This window comes from Daucus carota, chromosome 1 (genome assembly GCF_001625215.2).
Source record: "Daucus carota subsp. sativus chromosome 1, DH1 v3.0, whole genome shotgun sequence".
Classification (NCBI taxonomy): Eukaryota; Viridiplantae; Streptophyta; class Magnoliopsida; order Apiales; family Apiaceae; genus Daucus; species Daucus carota.
Window position 1 is genome coordinate 36,160,950 of NC_030381.2, and position 20,717 is coordinate 36,181,666.

A 20,717-nucleotide genomic window follows, 5' to 3' on the forward strand; every position below is an offset into this window, starting at 1 on the left:
TTTTAATACTCGCGTAGAATATAATTCTATAAAATTTATTTTTAAAATTTTCTTTTTCAGAATAAAAATTCAACTATTAAATTTTTATTTAAAAAAGAAAATTATAAAAATAAGTTATGGACTATACATTCTAGGAGCTCTAAAACAGGTATCGAGCGGTGGGGAAAAAAAACGTATAGAACAGACAGAAAGAGTATACAGGAGTGTTTCACTGACCCAAATTTTTCAGAAATTTAAGAGCCGAATAAAATCTGCCTATTGACATTTTATGCATCAGCATCACTAGTACGACTGCAGACAAGTAAGCTTGGGAATAAAATATCTCGAATTTATAACCAAACACCCATTACAAACACGAATTATTTTTAATCTTCCACAATCTGCATAAGCAGCACCCCGCAAGCAATAATCTAGCTCACTTGTAAATTTCATATTTACAGTGTTATACTGAGGGGTGCTCGCATGGATTTTCATCCTTAAGTGCGTATAAGCTCAGGCATATATATACAGAAACATATGCAACAGCCACTAAATCCTAATTTCAAGAATTCAAGTTCAGCTCTTGTAACTTATTTCTAAAGTAAGAGATTGCAAAAACACAAACGATAAGAGTTCCGAGTCCAGTCAGTACAATGCACACACTTGTATTTCGCTTCTTAGCTTGATCCAAACTTCAGATGCTCCCATCTGAATGGCTGGAACACGTAGAGAACCTCGGGTGAGCTTTTGAAGAGCAGAGCTACGCATACACAAACAGCTGCAATAGCAACCATGGCGAGCATTGCTGGACGATATGATGCTAAGGATCTTCTGTAGTTGCCATAAGCCAACTTTTGTTCGCACAAGTTGCAATTTGACTGGACAAGTTTCATGATGGCCTTTTCGGTTTGGAAGCTAGAAACTTCAGTAGGTTTTGGTCCACCTGGGAGTTTCTGTTTGATGGTACCAGGGATGTCAACCACTACATGTCCCTGTCCTGATCTCGTTTTCGTTTTCTTTTGGATCATGTTGATGTATGAGTGACAGCCTCGCTGGAATGCATAGTCATGGGGTGTCAGACCTGCACCATCGCGGGCATTTTTCCAAGCTTCAAGTCCCACCTGAAGAGTTACAGACCAGAACATCAGCACTACTGCAACTGCTGTTATATTATTTATACTCTAAGAGGGAATATGAAATTAAAGAAATAACAAAGGTGTGCAGGTCACCTAAATAATGTATGATATAATTAAATTAGAAAAAAGATTAGCAACTACTTTTATATATTGTCGAGGATGTGCCCATCTTAAAGGCATGTTTAATGCTCTTTGTATCGGGAATATCTAGTCAATTTATATTCGATTAAATTATAGAGAAAGTGCATGCGCCAAGGGTAAAGAATATACCATTTGAGGATCATCAGTCAGGGCATCCAAGACAGTCTCATAACCACCACTGCTGGCTGCTATGTGAAGAGGAGTCAAACCCCCAGGTCCAGCTGAGTCCGGCCTGAAGATATGACCCGGTAAAGTTTGCTCCGGTCCATATTTGTCTATAACATTTGCAGGGATAAAACTCAAAAGAGCTTGTACCATGGGCCTGCAGTTTCTCTGTACAGCTCTGTGGAGGAGGCCGATATCTAAAAGTGCACGCTCAATGTTTGGATGTTCTCCAGAATCAACAATACCACTAAACAATATGCAGAGAAGTTTCTTAACCACTGCACACCAGTCATGGTCTAAGGAGAACTCCATGAGATACCTGAATCGTTTGAATGAGAATAAATCAAGGTTCGGATCATTGGGTCCTAATCTAATTTTCAATTGAGTCCTGTGAAGAAGCCAGCCCATCTCATGTACAAACTCCAAAGCTTGGTCATGCACCTCCAAATGTTCAGTTTCCCCCTTAATACCAGAAGTAGTTTCAGCCAGCTCTAAAGCACTCTCCAGAGTGCAAATTTCAGAACAAACATCCTTCTCGGCGACTATGAATGGGAAGAAGCTGGTTCCGAGAGTTTGGTCCTCAACCTAAGGAGATAGACAAGCAAGTTACTCAGATTAGATACATCTATAATGTGAGCGACCAAATCTGAGAGACTGAAACCCTTTTTTGCAGAGTGAAGGAGGCAAGACATCACCTCAATGAATCCTCTTCCCATAACATTTGGTATAGAGCATGGGAAGCTAAGGGACTGACCCTTATCACTCTCAGATAATGAACCACATCCATCCATTAGTTCTGAACAGCTTTGCTGAACCAGATACATCCCTTCAAGTGCACATAGTATCCTGTAACAAAAAGAATTTTGTCCATATTTGTATACTAAGCCAAACAAGATTTCACTCCAAGCCCAAGTGGTGTGATGTGGCATACAAACACAAAAATTGTACCTTGTAGACTGAGACATGTTGGAGCCTTTAACCAAAAAATTAGCATTCTCAGACACGGTAACTGCTATTGGCCTGATGCTCGATATATTGCAGTTTTTGTCATTGGTTACTGTTAATTGTGTGTCTAGAACAACCTCACCTACAAATTAGGAGACAAAAGTAAGAGACCTCTTGAGCAGTTATTGCCCACTAATATGATGGGAATAAAAACAGCAAGAACAGAATTGGTCAAAAATAAAAATTAGGAACTGACCATCATGTACAAATGCTACACGATTTTGCACCCTGGTATAAATCCATCCTTCTTTCCAGAAAGAGTCAGAGTCCAGAAGCTTCCGTAAACTGAAGCTTAAATCGCTACAGACCTACACCAAAGTAACTAAAAATAAAAGGCAGAACATCAAATAACATGCCTAGATATTCAAGAAAGGCTCGACACTCTCACACAACTAAACATCTGGTGGCTACTTACTAAAGATTCCCCCTTTAGTCCACAAACAGTTCCTCTTTACATAAGAAGAAATGCACATCTAGCTAATCATTTAGGGATAGTGATGAAGGAATCTTTAATATCTGCAGAGTATATTTTAGTATTTGAGGAATAGAATTGAAATTGAAGCATGGTTGAGCCTTAGATCAGAGAAGGTTCTGAGAAGTCATCCAGATCACTGAGCCCCAGTTTTGAGCTACAGTTTTAGACCTTTTATTAAACTAAAGGGAAACCTTCCATCATCCGAACAGAGGCAGGCTCAACAAAGTTGATACGGGTGTTTCATCAAAAGTAGGGCAATAAAATTGTACGATAAAGAAGCTTAGCAGAACTTACCACCTCCCATGTGGATTTTTCCATTCGGAGATATATTGTTAATATGACACATCCAGGTCTTATGTAGCTCTCTATGTCTGTAGGACTGTGCGCTAACCAGCCAAGAATCTGAAATTTTCCATTTATTAGACAGAGTTATACTTACTTTTTTTCTGCAAGAAATTATAGACACTTCAATCGAACATGTAGCTGATAATGAATTACCTGACTTCGCAGGACAAGGGGGAACTCGCTAGGATTTTTCCCAAAGAGTTTGAAAACAATTCTATCCGTACGAACCTGAACTAACTGAAAACATAATTAGGTATCAGGATAAACTCTTTTGCACACAGGATAAGTGACAAATCTATTATAGTGTACAAATTAATGCACATAGATTTATGAAAAGTTTTGCTGGCTATTGTATGAAAAATAATTCTACAGTTTTCTCTTACTTCATGCATAATAAGTTAGTACTTCGTATCAGATGATAACTCAGGAAAGCAGGTGCATGTGATATGCAACAGGGAGATGGACCTCACAAAAAAAAAAAAAAGAATCCTTTGTGTTTATAACATGAACCCATGCTTGATATAATCTAAAATTCATTCATGTCAATAAAACTTCATATTATGACATTCCAGCTTTCAGTTGTTACTTGTTACAACCAACAAGCAGATGCAAATAATAGGCAATAATACCTGAGCCTCTCCACTGGAACTAGATGGTGATTGAGTAGATAGTGATCCTGAATTCCCACTTGTCTGAGGGGGGCTTGATTTGTCAGAGTCTTGGTGTATCCATATAGGGTAACCAGCAGATCCGTTTTCTACACATATTGGGGCATCAGATCTCTCCAAAGGTTCCATACATTCTTCGGAATCATCATAAACATCATTCAAGTCAAAGTTAAGTTCTTTTGTGCTCTCCATTTTTGCGTTTGAAGCATTTGCATTCGCTGCGATGCAGTCTTTAGTGGGAAAATGAATATTGGAGAGTTGAGCAGGCGGAGTTTGAAATTTTCCACCAGAAACATTATCCACAAACTCTCTCTTTTGGGTCATTCCAGATGAAGGCATAACCGTACATTGTCCGGTAGGTCTAGAAAGTTGCTACATATTCATAGATAAAATGTAATGTTAGTTGGATAAACAATCCAAGAATTTTCAACTCAAGTAAAATTTCTCACCTGTCCTCTAGATGCAACAAAATTTTGCAATTGCAATTTCGAAGACCCATTCAATAGCCCAGAAAGATTCCCTTCGTTAATAGTACCAGCAACACTTGCAAGGTTCTTCAATAGATGCGAAAGAAGATCCTGATCCTTCATTTGATCAGAGCTATCAGCTGCAACTCATAAAAGGACAGTCTGTAAGTTCAATAACAATTATAAAAATGTCACAAAAGTATCCAATTGAAATATAAAATTAGTATCCGAAAATCAAACTAGCCCAAAAGTCTGGTTGTTAGTGGGCTCTGTGTTGAAGGGTGGAAGTTCAAGAATGAGGTGACATGAAAAATAAGTTAACGGAAAAAACACAAATGATACATTAACAGGGAAAATATAAAACGTCGTTCTTTACTGTGCATCACGTTATTCACCATGACTTTGTAGTTCAACCATAAAAGTGATCCGTAATGTAATCAGTCATCCAACAAAAGTTGCCTGGAAATCTTAAACACCCCCAATCTGAGCTGCTATATACAGAAACATGATTTAAAATGGCAAACATGAGTAAAGTAGTGGAAGCAGCAAGACTCAAATGGCAGGAAATAATTACAGAATATCTATCAAAGGGGTAAAACACTTCCAAAATGCCACAAATGTCTGACAATCACTAAATTCTAGCTGCCAACACTCTAAAAAACCCTCTTGAATCCTAATTTTCAAGATGCAAGGAATATATGCACATCTATATACAATTTAGCTCCTAAAGTGAGGACCTACTGCCATACTTTAGGTATAATTTGATATCCCCTGTTTTCAGAGACAGATAAAACTCCTACAACTAATTGCAACAAAGTCCTAGTGACTGCAAAAAATTTGAAGTTCTAGCAAGCAATGTGAAAAGGGGGAAGTAGAAAAGTACTGAAATGTTGAAAAACAATACAAGTGAGAGACGGCCATTTATGCAAATTCTCCACTTTGTATCTACCTCCGCGGATCAGAGTTCTCCCTGACAATTGTAGCCTAGTATTCCCTCATGTTTTATTTAGAGAAGGAAGCATGAGGGCAGGGTCAAATACTAGATCTTGTGTAACAGAAATTTACTTTGTTTTAATTATGATTAATTCAGATGTATAACATCTAATTCCTTGTGAATAATTATGACCCATGGTTTGTTTGTTACCTTCTGATATCCTGAATAAAAATTCATATCAAGCTCGGTAGATGTATAAACTCAATTATCTTTTTGAGTCCATTAGGTGGTAGCGCTAAGTGGTCATCTTTTGCTTGGTTAGACTGGTGACTAGGCGCAAGCAGTAGAGAAGCTAAATATGACACAACCTAGGTAAATGACTGCCCTATGTGTGTAAGCCAAAAGACTAGAGCAAAATCGCTTACAGAGTTGGCTGTTTTTGCATATCATTTGAAGTTGTTAACTTTAACTGAGTTCTGTTTCAGGAACCCTTGAAAATTTGTGACTTATTTAAAGTTCTGGAAAATTTGCTTTTCCCAAATTATGAGTAAGGTCTCTCACCATTTAAAATAGATTAATACAAAGAAAGATGCGCCACTATGAGAAGAAGGTTATGCTACTCTTGCTTTGCTGCAGTGGTATATTTTGTTTGTCTGAGAAAGATACATATTTATATAACCAGGATCCATAGGTGTCTTCCATCGAGAAAGCTTTACAGATGTCCACTAAACCAAAAGACGGGATTATGTTTATAATGGAGATAGAAAGTTATTGATGGACCCATCTGCTCACTAAAAAGATGAAAGTGTTATATTCTTGTTGCATTGAAATAAAACTTCTGTTTTTCTGAAATAAGCAATAGATTACAGCAACAACTCCACAGGTGCAAGGGGATATTTGGCTGGACTTGCTTTCTAACTTTTATGTAGGAAAAGGATGCTAGGAGTAGATCCCAAGCAAGATTATTAAATCAAAAACAAACGAAATCTCCGAAGACTACCACAAAAATCAAAAGAACAGTTTCCTACTTTCCTGGGATATCAATGCAAAGAAGAATGTGAGAAATACTAAGAAACTTATACTTACTGTGCATATTGGAGAGTATCCTTAGAAGACTAATCAACAAGTAACTGTTACTTAGTTCATCATTCACTGGTACTCCAGTATTTGAATTTTCTGGGTGCGTCTTCCTTCGTCGTTTATTATGACCTGCCAAACGCCTGCGACAACTTCTTTTCCCTTCATCAAACTCTTGGAGAAGGTGAAACCTGTCCAGAGTATACCCAAAAAAAATAACAATTATTCATTTGAAACTGCTGTACTCAAACAAATAGGATACTAATTAGATACAGCTAAAATCTATACACAACAGAAAATTCTGAGCAATCAAATTTTGTGAGTTTCATCACAGCTTGCGAGTTGCCAGTAAAAGTGTAAAGTATTCTTTCCACTCGTACTGACCTGCTACATTGTTGACAAAACCTCTGCATCGCACTTCCAACCATTGCTTTGGTGGCCTTAGAATGAACAGCACACACCTTGTGTCGTCGATGATAATCTTTTGCAGAGCTCAAATCAGCTCGGCAATCATCTACCTGACAAACTGCGCCACTGGATGCAGAGCCACCAAGTTTGGTTTTCTTTCCACTCTTTCCGTTCCAATTTTCCACTTCTCCATTAGCTACAGGGTACACCATTCCCCCGAGATTTAAATTAAGGGATCCAGATTCATCATCTAACTCATCATCATCAACAACGAAAACCCTCCTCCGCTTCTCTAGTTCCCTCTGTTCTCTCTCATTTCTTAAATCAATTTCTTCCGAGCACGAGGAAGAACTATTGGATAAACCTGTCACAACAGGAATCTCTGGTCCAATGGGAAAAAACTGCCTACTCCTACAATCTGCTGCCACTGATCTCAATGGAGCAGCTGTAAACTGATCACCATCCCATTTCCAATCATTCAAATCCCACTCCATATTTTTCCGAATCGCCTTCATTACAGGAATCAGCAGGCCTAAAATTTCAGCAACCTTGCCAAATTTTGACTCATGTAATCAAATCTTAAACTGCATAAAAGCCAGAACAGCCCCAAGATTAGATTAAATAGTAAATAAATCAATTCACAAAGTAGAATACAGTACTTACATCACATAAAGATCCCAAATCCAATAGAACCCTACAATCTTGAAATTGAACAAACTAAATAATCACTTGAACCCAACCAAATTAACCTCTTATACCCCCAAAATTACAAAAACAGTACACTTACAAATCCTTGGATCCAACAAGGCCAGCCCACATAACAAGAACACCCCAATAAATAAACAAACACACAAAGAATACAAATTTAGCTCAACAACAACAATCCAAACTACAAACCCACAACTAAATTAACAAAAAGATCCCAGCTTTACATTTCTTGCACCAATAATCATCATATTTCAAAAGAAACAAGTAAAAAAACACAGAAAAAAACAAACTTTAAGGGAGGAGAATAAATTAGAGGTTGGAAAATAAAAATTGCAGCTTTATAATATAGAGTGAGAAAGATTGCTGGAAATGAAAAATTGAAGAGAATATATAGGCAAGAATGAAGAGAGGAAAATTAGGTGCAGAAATAAATAAGGGGCACTGAATAATTTAATCAACTTGTTTGTTCTGTGCAATGTATGTATAGACAGAGCAGAGCATTGTTAACTGCAAGTATTTACTGTTTGGACTTGTTTATAGACTTGTTTATAGCGTCACGAATCTAATTCTTGTGTAGTGTTGAGTTGTACTACTTCTTGGGCAAGTCTGCAGTAGTTTTCGGATGTCCAATTTCAAATATAATTTTGTAGTTCAAATCACTACATCATATAATTTTCATTCATCTATTATTATTTAACACCACATAATTTTTAGCGTTTTGAAGTTATATATTCTTTTATACTAAAACGTCATATCATATTACGTTCTATAATATTTTCAACATGATAAAAATGCTCGATTATCCGCAATTCACAAGTGACATTTCGAGTTTTTTCTTCCGAAAACATAATTTGTAAAAATTTGAGTATATAAGACATTTTCTCTGATTTTTATATAATAATCCTCTAGTATAAGAGGCAAATTTTCACTTTTTGAATAAAATTTAATAGCTATATTTTTTATTTTGGAAAAAAAATCAAAAAACAATATATAGAAATATAATTTTTTTCATCTAAAATTTAAAATTTAGATGTTACTCAGGAAAAATCAAAAAAATAATATACTAAAATATATATTTTCCATCTAAAATTACGTACAAAAATTAAAAATGGCCATTATTTTCAATCGTAGTCTTTAAACATGGGAAGTTTACTCATTTCAGAGAAATAACTAGTGGCTATTAGTAACTCATTATTACTTTTAATTTTTGTGCTAAAATTTTATTTTCAATAATATACTCCCTCCCAAAATAGTTGTCACGTTTGGTTTTGTGCCGGTCAAATTGACAAAAGTTTGATTGAATTTTATTAATATTTTATCAATTAACAAAATAAAAAAATATGTCACCGGAAATAACTTTTAATTTATTTTAAGATGTAATTTTCAGTCTTTTAAAATAATGAGTGATTGACTTATAATCTTTGGTCAAAACTTAGTCAATTTGACCAACAAAAATAGAAATGTTACAGCTATTTTGGGATGGAGGGAGTAATGCATAGTGTAATTTCTTTATACCTACTTTTGTTGGAATTAAAATAAAAATCGATAGCAGGCATAGAGTTTGAATTAAGGTTTAGGAATGGTCCCCTTAGTTTGTGGTAATGGCAGAGATTTACAGCTCAATGATTGGTAAATTGACTAGGTTTGACTTTGCGGTAACTGTCAGATTTGAGTGCATTCAATTGGCCATATATCAGAAAACACATGTTTCATTTAGATATTGATAATACTCCCTCCGTCCCACCAGATTCTTTACAGTTTCCTTATTTGGCCGTCCCACCCATTTCTTTACATCACAAAACTTTCCTAAAATAGTTAATGGGTCCCACCACTTTCTCACTTTTTCTTCCTTTTCACACTACTTTTACTCCACCAACTCCCTTTTATATATTAAAAATCAATGGGTCCCACCACTTCACCCACTTTTCCTTCTCTTTTCCACTACTTTATATATATTTCTTAACCTCCGTGCCCAAACCCAATGTAAAGAATTGGGTGGGACGGGGGGAGTATCTCACACTCACAGGATGCCCAATCACTAAATGTAAAACTTTGCAAGTCATCATGTCCTCATCCCCCATTCGGGACTGTCGGAGACCCGGATTATTATTAGCCAATTATTTGTCAATTCAAATAAATTGATTATTCGTTTTAAAATTTTATATCACATAAACCATCAACTATCTAGTAGTGCCTAAATCGTTATAAATTTTTAAATTTTCAATTACTAAGTTAGGTCATCAAATTGACTGAAAAGATTAATTTGATATATTAAAATGAGAAATTATTTTGATATTTATTTCGTAAAAGAGGATTTGTAATATATTTTTTATCGGGACAAGTTAGAATTATACTCCCTCCGTTTCAATTTAGATGTCCACCTTGAAAAAATCACAAATTAATGACATTAAATGACCATAATATGTGGCATCAAATTAATATATAAAATATAAATAAGATATATGTGGAGTAGAATTGAGTTTAGGAATATGATTTTGCATTAAAAGTTGAAATAGACAACTAATTTGAAACAAATTTTTTCTTTGAAAGTGGACATGTAAATTGAAATGGAGGGAATGCTGTTTGGAAAATATTTTTAGCATCTATTTTTAGGTGTATGATTATTATACTATATCTATTTTTTCATATTTATTTGGAAATTTTAATGCAGATAATGTATTATAATTTTAATAAAATAATTATTTTGTGTTTATATGTTAAAATTGGTGATATAAATTTTGATTTTACTATTTTACTAACTGTATTCTAATTTTATGGATTTTTTAAATGAGAATATAAAATTATTATAGAAATAAATTCAATTGTTTTTTTTTTTTTGAAAGGCAAGGAAATATATTAATAATACGGCGAAGAGTACAAGATCCAACAGGATTACAAGAGCAAACAAAATGATCCTGCCTCAGGAACACTACAGCAGAACTATAAACTAAACACTGGACCAGAAAGTTACCCAAAAGTAGATACCTAGACATACGCAACTAACAAGTAATATTAGTAGTAGATATACTTAGAGACCAGCTTTGAAAAAGGCTCCAAGGCTCCAAGGCTCCAAGTAATATTAGTAATATTAGTAGTAAATAAATTCAATTGTGATACATTATTTGATTTGAGAATTGTATCTTTGATATTATAATCCATCACAACAAATTATCAATTATTCACTAAAATATTTATAATTTATACTTGATATATGATATATATATATATACACACACGATTTTCAATATATAATGCAGATATTTTTTAGGTTACCACCAAACAACAAAGAATAAAGGGAGCACAATGTCTACTTACTGTTTGATGGGCATGTGAATTCACGAGTGGGCAAAAAAGCTAACAATTATTGTAGAGAATGATGCCATTACATTAGACATTTCTATCTATCTTGTCAAATTATTCAACATATATATACATATTCTCCAACTTTTCACACGACAAACATGTGTGTACATAAGCAGAGGGGATATGTACCCTTGATATAAATTTATTTATATATAAGATCTGTCATTGGAAAATTTTATTTATTTTTTCATAATTTTGATAATACTTATAGATTTTACAAAATTGTTATGATATAAATAATTATTGATAACAGTAGATAGCTTTATAAAACATTTAGTTTTATAGAGAAACAAACTTTTTAAATAATTTTTAATATAATTAGTAAATTATTATCATAATATGTAGTTGAATACCTAAAACTAGTTTTATATTTATAATTTTACTTTAAAAGTGTTTGATTTTAAATAAGACATAAAAATTGCATGAGGGACATTCCAATGTTGTGGTCATGTTCATTTAAAAAAGTTACCTTGTCTATCTTAAATCGAATATAGTTTCATATATCATATTTTAGTTATGTTTAATTTATATTTATAATCACAATTTAATAACAATAAAATCTAATTTTTTGAAATTATGATTTTATAAATTTACAAAAAGTAATCCAGAGTTGTAAGGAAAACAAACATGGCCTATATTCACTTTTGACCTTCGAATCGAAGTTTTAAATATTTAGTTCATCATGTTATTCGCTAAAATTTGAAATTTTAATTTTTAGTAATATTTAGAATATAATATATCATAGATACAGAATTTAGTGCCCTTCCCTAAATTCATTTTAATAGATTTAATTCAAATTACATATTATACACATTATAATATCATAATGACCTTCAAATTCGGGCGAAAATGTCTTAGTCTAGATTTTTGATTTTTTTATTCAGAAAAATGTATTTTAACAAAAATTATAAAAATAAGTATTTTTACAATTATCTTTCTAGACTTAGGTATTTATGAAAAGATACAAAATTTTATGATAATGAATTAAAGTTTAATTAAATTATATTAACCGGCTGATTATATTTTCTCTTAAAATTTAATTTTTTATATTGTATATTGATAATATAAACAACAAATATTTTTATTATATATCTTGTAAATACTCTTAGAAATTTAATATGTCAGAATGTGTTTTTTATTAATTTTTAAATATCATTATTTAAATATCAAGGACTTATTTTAGGAAAAAAAGGGTTATATGTACATTTGTCAAACTCTTTTTTCTCGAATGGCCACATTATCACAAATTATTCATATTCACTTATTATATTATAATATTAATGTGATAAATGTCTGACCCTCTTTATTATATAAAATAATATATATAATTTGTTTATATATTTTTTGATTAGTCTGTTGTGTGTATATTAAGAGCTCAATTATATTTATTTGACTTCATATCTATTTATTTGACTTCATAGTATGGTTGTTGTATATGAATCACGTCCACCATCATTAAGAAATAAAAATAATAGAAAAATGGATATATTTTACTCATAATGTTGTGTTTGGTTGGAGTGAATGATTCCAGAAGGAATGAAATGAAAAATGAACTATCTATACATGATTTTTAAGAAATTTCATTCCTTTCTCCATTCCATAGATATCACCCCTTCCATTTGAGATTTTTTTCAAAACTTTCTTATTATTTCTATTAGTTTCAAATATTTTTTACTTATTTCATTCCATTCCATCCCATTATCCCCAACCAAACACAAAAAAAAAAAAAAAAAATTGGAAAAACAAATTTAAAGAGAATAAGGAGAGCCGCGGTCCCCAAAGAGGCAAATCGGTTGGCGAGACATGTGAATGGTATTGATAGCTGATTGAAAACAGGGTTTGTCCTTTTGGCCATTTACCAATTTGCTCTGTAGTGTTCCCCCGTCTTATCTCTCTGCCTCCTTACCATTTTTCTACGCTTCTCCCTCACTTTCGAATTTGATTGTTTGGCACAGTTTTTCTTACGTGTTTCAGTGTTTGTCATAATTATTATTTTTAATTTTTTAATAAAAATATATAATTAATATTATAATTCGAAAAGAAAAATTTTAAAAATAATAATTTCCACTAAACGGTCAAACGATTTAAAAGTGTGTGCAAAAAGTCCAGCGACCCAGACGAAGGAAGTACTATTCACCTCTCATACAAATATCATAATGTAATTTAGATTTTACATATATAAATATAATATAGTATGTATATATATATATATATATATTTAGAAATATTGTTATATATATTTTAAAACTTGCCACGTCTTGTTATTATAGTTGATACTCCTCGGTCCAATTTTGATACGGAGGTCTCGACACATGTTGTAAGATTCTTATATTTTATAAATATATTTCATAAATTATTTAAATTTTTATTGAAAAATATTTTTTAAGGTAAGTTATAAAATAATATTTTATAGAAAATTTAAAATAAGTGACAAATAATGTAAAAAATTGTATAAAATTAGAAGAGACGGAGCAGGTAACATAATGTAATTTGATTTTACGAATATACGAGAATATAGGTATGCGGTTAACAAAATAATTAGTACAGAAATTGGGCGTACTAGATTTTGTTTGTTATGCGTGTACTTTTGGACAAAACCACGATTGTGAGGCCCGTTTTGATTGAGGTGGGTGTGCTTGAATGCATTGCCTCCTCGTTAAGGCCATCACTAAAAGGTGATATTATAAAGTCATTAACTGAATGTGATATGTATGAGAAAAACATTGGAGTGTTACGTATAAGGTGGGTATAAATTTTAGATTGCTGAAGAAAAATATTATATTCCGGAGAAAAAAACACGAGTTTATAATTTTTGTAGAATGAAATGATCTTTTTCAATCATAAACAATGAAATAATTTTAGATATGATTATATGATACACTTTTTTTACCTAATAACATATAAATAAATACTTTTTCCTAACCTATACTCCTCCGGGTCCGTCCCATTCATTTATGTACTCCCTCCGTCCCATTCATCCATTCGGTGATAGTATGTATATATATATATATATTTAGATTTTACAAATATAAATATAATATTTATATTTACATGTGACTCTGTGATAAACTGATAATATATTAATAAATATATATATTTTTATTTTTAAAAAGAAAATTATAAAACCATACTTTACGGAAACATTAAAATACGTGCCGAACATTGAAATTTGATGAGTTTGGAAAGTTTTGATTGGTTGAATTGATGTAAATGCAGGGGGCCTTCCATATTTATGATTACATGACCAATAAGAATGCACCAAACTCATAGATGTTAGCGCTTACTGTGTGCCCATGGGCACACCATAGAAAAACCGTTACATTATTATCAGTTTATCACAGAGTCACATGTAAATATAAATATTTAATTTACAATATCACCGGTCCTACCAGCAAAAATAATTAATTATCACCGGCCCTAGAGTAGATCACGTTCTGAGTTTATCTTTTTATCTATTGACATGAGTAATTGGCAAATAGTGGGCGCAACTGACGCACAAGGGCTATTATAATGTTATAGCAGTTCTTTTGTACTTTCTTACTGTTTGAAGGAAAATAAATTTAAATGACGAAAATCGCACCAAAAATTTTGGTAGATTAAATTGAATGCCGAAATATGATGGATTGAACACCATAAACACTTACCACAATAGTTATGTATGTACAAGTGTTAACGGGAAATTTGATAGTTTGACAGAGTTTTTTTATTTTAGCCGGAATAAGATCTGTAATAATTGCCGCTTGTTGGAATTTATGTTTAAGAATGGTGGTAGTAATAAAATTTAAAATAGTTAGAGATTAATATTTCGAGTTGTCTTTTTGTCATCTCAACTTTTATTAGAATTCGATTTCTTTTCGACCTTTCCAAAATGGGCGCAATACGTTTGAAACAAACATAGATTTAAAATATTATTCAAAGGCCAGAGTTTTTCGAATCGCACTCGGACTCGGATTCTCCCAAACTCGCCGTAATCGCCGTTACACGGCTTATCCTAGATGTAAAAGCACGTCATTGGTTTCCGATGAGGACAACCCATCAGACTCCAGAATAAAGCCTTTTAAAAGATGCTGTCAAGAGATCCTACGAACTCCTTGACGATGACCCACCAGAATATAAAGCAATATTTCTCAACATTGTCTCAATATTCCTCGATGAGAATTTGCTCGTCAGAATATAGATTTTGGTTTTCTAACAGACAACAGAAATCACCTATGCTCGAGTGCGTTCTCTAAATACAATGTGGCATATCCCTGCTTTCCACGAGTCCACGTAGATCATTTTCATGTGTAGTTAGCGCTGTAATTCGAGCCGGGCGGCTCGAGAGCTCGCCCGGCTCGAACTCGTTTAACTAGGCTCGACTCGGCTTGTTTAACTAAACGAGCCGAGCTCCGGCAAAGGTTCCGGCTCGTTTAATTAAACGAGTTGGCTAGACTCGACTCGTGAAATTAAACGAGCCGAGTTCGGGTAGAGGTTTAGGCTCGATTAAGTGTAAAATTAAACGAGCCGGCTCGCCCGACTCGCTAAAATCGGCTTATTTAGCTAAACGAGCCCGCTCGACTCGTGAATATAAACGAGTCGAGTTCGGGTAGGGATTTAAACTCAATTAGTTAAACGAGCCGGCTCGACTCGGCTCGATTAACTTCGGCTCGAATTACGCCTGACTCGAAACTCGACTCGCTTGGCCCGAGTTACACCTCTATGTGTAGCTGAAATAGTTCTTTATTTTTTTTTAAGCAAAACGCGTTCACGTTTCAGGCCCACCAGAAGGTGCCCACACATCTTGAGCCAGGTTATGACCAGTTAATGCCTCTTCATGTTCATGTGGGTCTTTCCCATCAATCAAGCTCATATCTTCCTCCAATCAAATCGCATCTATATTGCAGGTTTTCTCGGAGACACCAAATACTCCAAACAATTAGGGCGCCCGTTTATCAAGCAATCCAGGCCTTGTCACAGTCCATCATCACATCTTCAATCTTCTACTGGGCCTAGCCCATCAATCAAATTTTGGGCATAAACAATAAGTATACAGACACACGACTGCAGTGGTTGCCTTAACATTAAGCAGGTGTTCATCCAAACATGAGTGTCATTGTCACTTCAGTTCTTTTCAGTCATGAAATATTATGAACCAAGAACCAATACTCTAATTTTCTCACCTTGTAGTTTGTGATGAACATAAGCATGAAACAGTTAGCTAACAATGTCAATTCAGCTACATTTCCATTGATATCATCTGCTTTCTGTTTTATTCGATATCGTCACTCGTCTCCTTGGTCACTTGTCACTTGTGTTCAAATCATGTGCAATTAGTATCTTCTACATTACAGAAACAAGTTCTGTAACTATCAGAACATATTTGCATATATCTACAGACACCAGGATTAATGAATGCTACTACATTTTCCCGTAAAATGAAGGCAAGCTTTCATTAAAAGCAAATTACAGAGTCGAAAATATTAATGTTCTCACTAACAAAAATAAAGCAAGCGAAATCTTTATTTTCAAATGAACCGCTAAAACCTAAGATACTAGAAATACCAACACCTGTACACACCACCAATTCCAGGGTATGCTATATATGCTATATGAATATAAAATGTATGCACAAATAATTATACCATCGATAATCTATAAGCAGAAGGAGACACCGAGGGGAAGAGGTATGGCCTGGCTTGAAAAATCACTCAGCTTCGAATGCCAAACAGTTTTGCCAACTGATGTCGATCCTTTCTAACTAAATAGGTCGAAGTAATGTCAGGAATTACCCTGCCTCATTTGTAACTGTAGTTGATATTTTCATCCTTGTGTGCCCCCTCTGATCCATTAATACTCGTCTACCTTATATCTTTTGTATGTCAGAATTCTGCCTCCCCGGCTCAGCCTCTAGAGTGTCAGCTTCATTTTTATGACGTCGTCGACCCTGAATAATCAAGTTCTGTGATTCATCATGCTTATTTTTACTTAATAAAAAACTTTACAGCTACCAAGTTAAGGCTTCATTGTGAGGCTCAGTCGATGTACAAATAAACTACACTGTTTTCGTAAACTAGATAATAATTTTTTATGCAAGTATTGACCTTGTAAGATTTAAAACATGAACGGTATACCAGACATAGGATGTATTGAATTCGCTGACACTATTAAACTCCGTACTATTCTCATCTTAGTGAATACCATGAATTTCCTAATAAAGTAACATTTCAGTGGAGAATATCACGTTTATATGTATAACAGATTAATGGTGTATGATGTTTCAGTACAAGAACTCATATCATACCTCTCGGGGTAATGGATATTCCTCTGATTCAAGCATACGAACAACTTCCCCCATTGTTAGCCTCTTTTCAGAATCTGGATCGACGCACCTCAAAGCAGTCAACAGGGCTCTTTTTAGAGCAGTTCTAGATGGCTTAGTCTCCATAGATTGATCGACGACTTCTTCTGACCGCCTACTCCCAACCATTAATTTTAGCCAGTCAACCATATTTACCTGCATATAATTGTGATATAGCAACAAAGTAAGCACAGTGTTTGAAGCTTCTATTTACAAACAGTGTAAGAACATAAAACTTCTATAATGTTGTCTGGTATCTGCAATTTGGAACAAAACTAATCTGTGGTTACAGTGTGTTCTGTGAATGGCGAATTGGCAATGGTCAACGTGTAATTTGGTAGCTTCGCTGTGTTCACTATTTATAAACTACTTACGTTCTCTAATTTATAAATATCATACCTACTTATTACTGGCCTTGAAAAATAATTGAGCATCCGAGTGATAATAGTATATACCTCATCTGCTGGACGGCTGTAATCCACTGGATCTCTTCCGGTGATTGCTTCTAAAAGCACAATGCCAAAGCTATATACATCGCTCTTCTCATTTAGAAGGCCACTATTGGCATATTCTGGTGCTACATATCTGTATATGGTGATAAGAACTGGGATGATGAGAAGTTGAAAATCGATAAGTGCTACAAGTCCAGCTATATGAAAATTGCTTACCCAAAAGTACCCATAACTCTTGTTGTAATGTGACTCTCACCGGCACCTAACAACTTGGCCAGACCAAAATCAGAAATTTTGGCATTGAATTCATCGTCTAATAGGATATTGCTTGACTTGATGTCTCGATGCACCACTTTTGGCTCAATGGCCTCGTGCAAGTAAGCAAGCCTGCAAAAGGTGTATCAAGTTAAATCTTGTTGGAAGCAACAAATGAAAACTAGAAAAAAAAATACAGATAGACTTACGCCTTAGCAGTGCCAAGTATAACTTTCATTCGAGCCTCCCAAGTAAGGCATCCTTGTTGACGCAGAGCTCCATGTAGCCACTGTTCTAAATTGCCATTGTTAACATACTCATAGACCAACATCCTGGTTCAGATTAGAAGTAACTAAGATTACAGAAATATATTTGCATGTAGTATAACAGATCATATAAAGCCTTAACTCTTCATAAACACCTTTCTTCGTAAAGGACGCAACGAACTCTAAAAAATAGAAAGGAAGAGGTTTATCCACTTCCAGAATATTAAAGGAAATTTAAGCAGATAAAGAAAAAAGAGGATATATAATACAAGGGGGAGAACACACATAAAAAGGACACAATTTCACATATTCCCTTCAAATTTATAGCATGAATTGTTGTTCATAAGAAATAAAATGACTCAGTAAACAAAATTCCAGACAAAGAGCCTGCACATGCATCATTTAATATGATCTAGTAATTAGTCTATGCATTCAAGCTTTGGTATATTTGTCATTTCCATAGAAAGCTCTTTAAATTTGAACAGATGCCCAAAGATTAATGGCTGTACCTTTGGGTCCCTTCAATGCAGTAACCCAGAAGTCTAACTAAGTTTTTGTGTCGCACATGGCCAATGGCCTCAACCTCAATCTTAAATTCCTTCTCTGCTTGTCCACTGCAGAAAATCAATTAAAACATAAAATTAGCTTGAGTTATGCTGAATTTAGTGGTAATTATGAGAACATTTTATATGTAGACTGAAAGAAACTGGCTTACAGATTGTTAAAGATCTTCTTAACAGCTACTAATGATCCATTAGGCAGACGGCCCTGGTAAACAACTCCATATCCACCTTCACCAATAACATTATCTTTTGAAAAACGATTTGTAGCAACTTCTAAATCCCTTAGTGTAAACCAATGGCCCCATCCAAGTTGAGAGAACTCTGATAAACCAGATAAAGGGGATGAAACATTCTGAGGATGTGAAGAAGGGTGATAGTTTTTATTCCCTTCTTCTCCTGATCCAGAACCAAGATTCTTATTCTCCAATTTATTGAAAGAACCGGATCGACTACTATCATGAGCATTCTTCATCTGCTCATCATTCAAATGCATCAAAAGCTTATCCGAATCTTTGCCATTGTACTTGTTTTCCGTGGAGGAAAATTCTCCAGCATAGGAAACAATACTGTTTGCTGAATTTTGATCCATTCTTATCTCTTTGAATTCACTTGATACAATATGGTTTTGGCTAATGGGAAGTGTCTCAGCAGTTCTCTTGGACTTCTTCCTTGAAATACATAATGGAAGCACCAAGAGGACGACAGGAATTACCACAAAAATCACAACTAGTGCCCACACCGGAAGATGAAAAATTGGCGTTTTCTTTGTTAAATCGTTGATGAGACCCATGTCTTTCAACACCAAAGATTTCTGCAAATTAGATTATAAAAAATCTCAACTAGCAGCTCTACACAATGCATATCCTAAATGTGTAATTTCTTCTATCATTCCCAAAAAAGGGAAAAAAGGGAAACACTTTCGATTAGACAAAAAAAAAACTCTATAACAAGAGCATATGGCTAAATGTTTACTTCTTCCTACAGTTTAGCACAAAGGGAGGGGGAGATCACTCAGATATGAAGATCATACATATAAAGTGAAAGTCAAAAGGCAACATTAGCTGGAAAGGCAATAAATAAATAAAAAGCAGGAACAGTTCAAGAGCAAAAAACAAAAGATGCAGCAAAATAATCAGCATTTATCATCCATCATCAAATGCATCACAATTCATAACTGATCAAACTATGAAACTAGTACATTCATTGCCACTACAACATCTTTATGCATTCACCAAAAATATTCATAAAAATACCTGTATTTGATGGGTTTTGAGAAATCAGCCAATTCTTAAACCAAAACTCTCTTCCAAAAATAAACCCACAATGCACTTAAGGCATTCAAGCCTTCTGGTATCAACTCCCCTCCTAAGATGATCAGAATTTAAAACCAAACAGCCCTGTAAAAATCACCTTCTGGGTCTTTTATATAGCCCAGATGGGTACTAAAATCAATCAAGAAGACCCTCAAAAGAAGAGATCAGCTGAACTTAAAAATGTCAAATTCAAATCCCACTTTCAAGTTGAATTATATGGCAAGGCATGTAGAGAGATGTAAAGAGCTGTGAGATTTAATATATATACACAGGTATGGAGGGATTGATTATTGGTGGGTGGCATTGATTTAGTAAAATAAAGCATGAGAATTCCCTAGAAATTAAAATTTCAAACTTTATCAGTTTCAAGAATTGACTTTAATCAGTGATTAATTACAGTAATTAATTTTTTTTAAACTTGTGAATTCGAGTATTTGATGATAAATCAAAGTAAAAACATCATAAGTGAGGTTAATTACAGAAGGGAAAATTTTGAAGTAACCATGATTACAATAGGAGAAATATTGTAGGTGTGATTTCAAGAGCAGTATACAAAGTGCAAATCAGTGGGAAGGTTAATGAATAGACTTTTGTTTACTACTAATACCATTTTTTGTGTTAATACTAATGTTTAAGCATTGCTATTTACAGACTTTGGAG

At 34.0% G+C, this 20,717-nt stretch overlaps 2 protein-coding genes across 3 annotated transcripts; both read right to left on the reverse strand.

Moving 5' to 3' along the window:
* Window positions 1-307: 307 nt before the first annotated feature.
* On the reverse strand, window positions 308-8,064 carry LOC108202655 (squamosa promoter-binding-like protein 1). 2 transcript variants are annotated; one of them, XM_064081913.1, is made up of 12 exons: window positions 7,464-8,064; window positions 6,777-7,384; window positions 6,402-6,583; window positions 4,364-4,521; window positions 3,876-4,286; window positions 3,400-3,474; window positions 3,196-3,303; window positions 2,623-2,734; window positions 2,370-2,508; window positions 2,117-2,267; window positions 1,386-2,006; window positions 308-1,100 (listed from the first exon to the last, which is right to left on the reverse strand). In XM_064081913.1, the coding sequence occupies exons 2-12, from the start codon at window positions 7,313-7,315 to the stop codon at window positions 657-659; spliced, it is 2,940 nt and encodes a 979-aa protein (XP_063937983.1). In that variant the 5' UTR covers window positions 7,316-7,384; window positions 7,464-8,064; the 3' UTR covers window positions 308-656. The 2 variants fall into 2 exon arrangements, with proteins under 2 accessions (XP_063937983.1, XP_017226642.1); XM_017371153.2 differs by having other exon boundaries at window positions 3,400-3,483; window positions 7,464-7,993.
* An 8,217-nt stretch (window positions 8,065-16,281) lies between these two features.
* On the reverse strand, window positions 16,282-20,382 carry LOC108216401 (probable receptor-like protein kinase At5g18500). Its single transcript, XM_017389193.2, has 8 exons — window positions 19,998-20,382; window positions 18,897-19,555; window positions 18,691-18,795; window positions 18,125-18,247; window positions 17,877-18,047; window positions 17,664-17,793; window positions 17,152-17,364; window positions 16,282-16,794 (listed from the first exon to the last, which is right to left on the reverse strand). Exons 2-8 carry the CDS (start codon window positions 19,532-19,534, stop codon window positions 16,714-16,716), a joined length of 1,461 nt encoding a protein of 486 aa, XP_017244682.1. The 5' UTR covers window positions 19,535-19,555; window positions 19,998-20,382; the 3' UTR covers window positions 16,282-16,713.
* Window positions 20,383-20,717: the final 335 nt, after the last annotated feature.

Excerpts from the sequence above, each read along its gene's own strand:
- LOC108202655 (XM_017371153.2), bottom strand. The coding sequence starts at position 7,315 with ATGAAGGCGATTCGGAAAAATATGGAGTGGGATTTGAATGATTGGAAA. Across the intron at positions 2,509-2,622 it reads TGTAGCATTTGTACATGATG|GTGAGGTTGTTCTAGACACA; the intron begins GTCAGTTCCTAA and ends CCTAATTTGTAG. Across the intron at positions 2,007-2,116 it reads TGGGAAGAGGATTCATTGAG|GTTGAGGACCAAACTCTCGG; the intron begins GTGATGTCTTGC and ends CTATCTCCTTAG.
- LOC108216401 (XM_017389193.2), bottom strand. The coding sequence starts at position 19,534 with ATGGGTCTCATCAACGATTTAACAAAGAAAACGCCAATTTTTCATCTT. Across the intron at positions 18,796-18,896 it reads AAGAAGATCTTTAACAATCT|TGGACAAGCAGAGAAGGAAT; the intron begins GTAAGCCAGTTT and ends GATTTTCTGCAG. Across the intron at positions 18,048-18,124 it reads ATACTTGGCACTGCTAAGGC|GCTTGCTTACTTGCACGAGG; the intron begins GTAAGTCTATCT and ends CACCTTTTGCAG.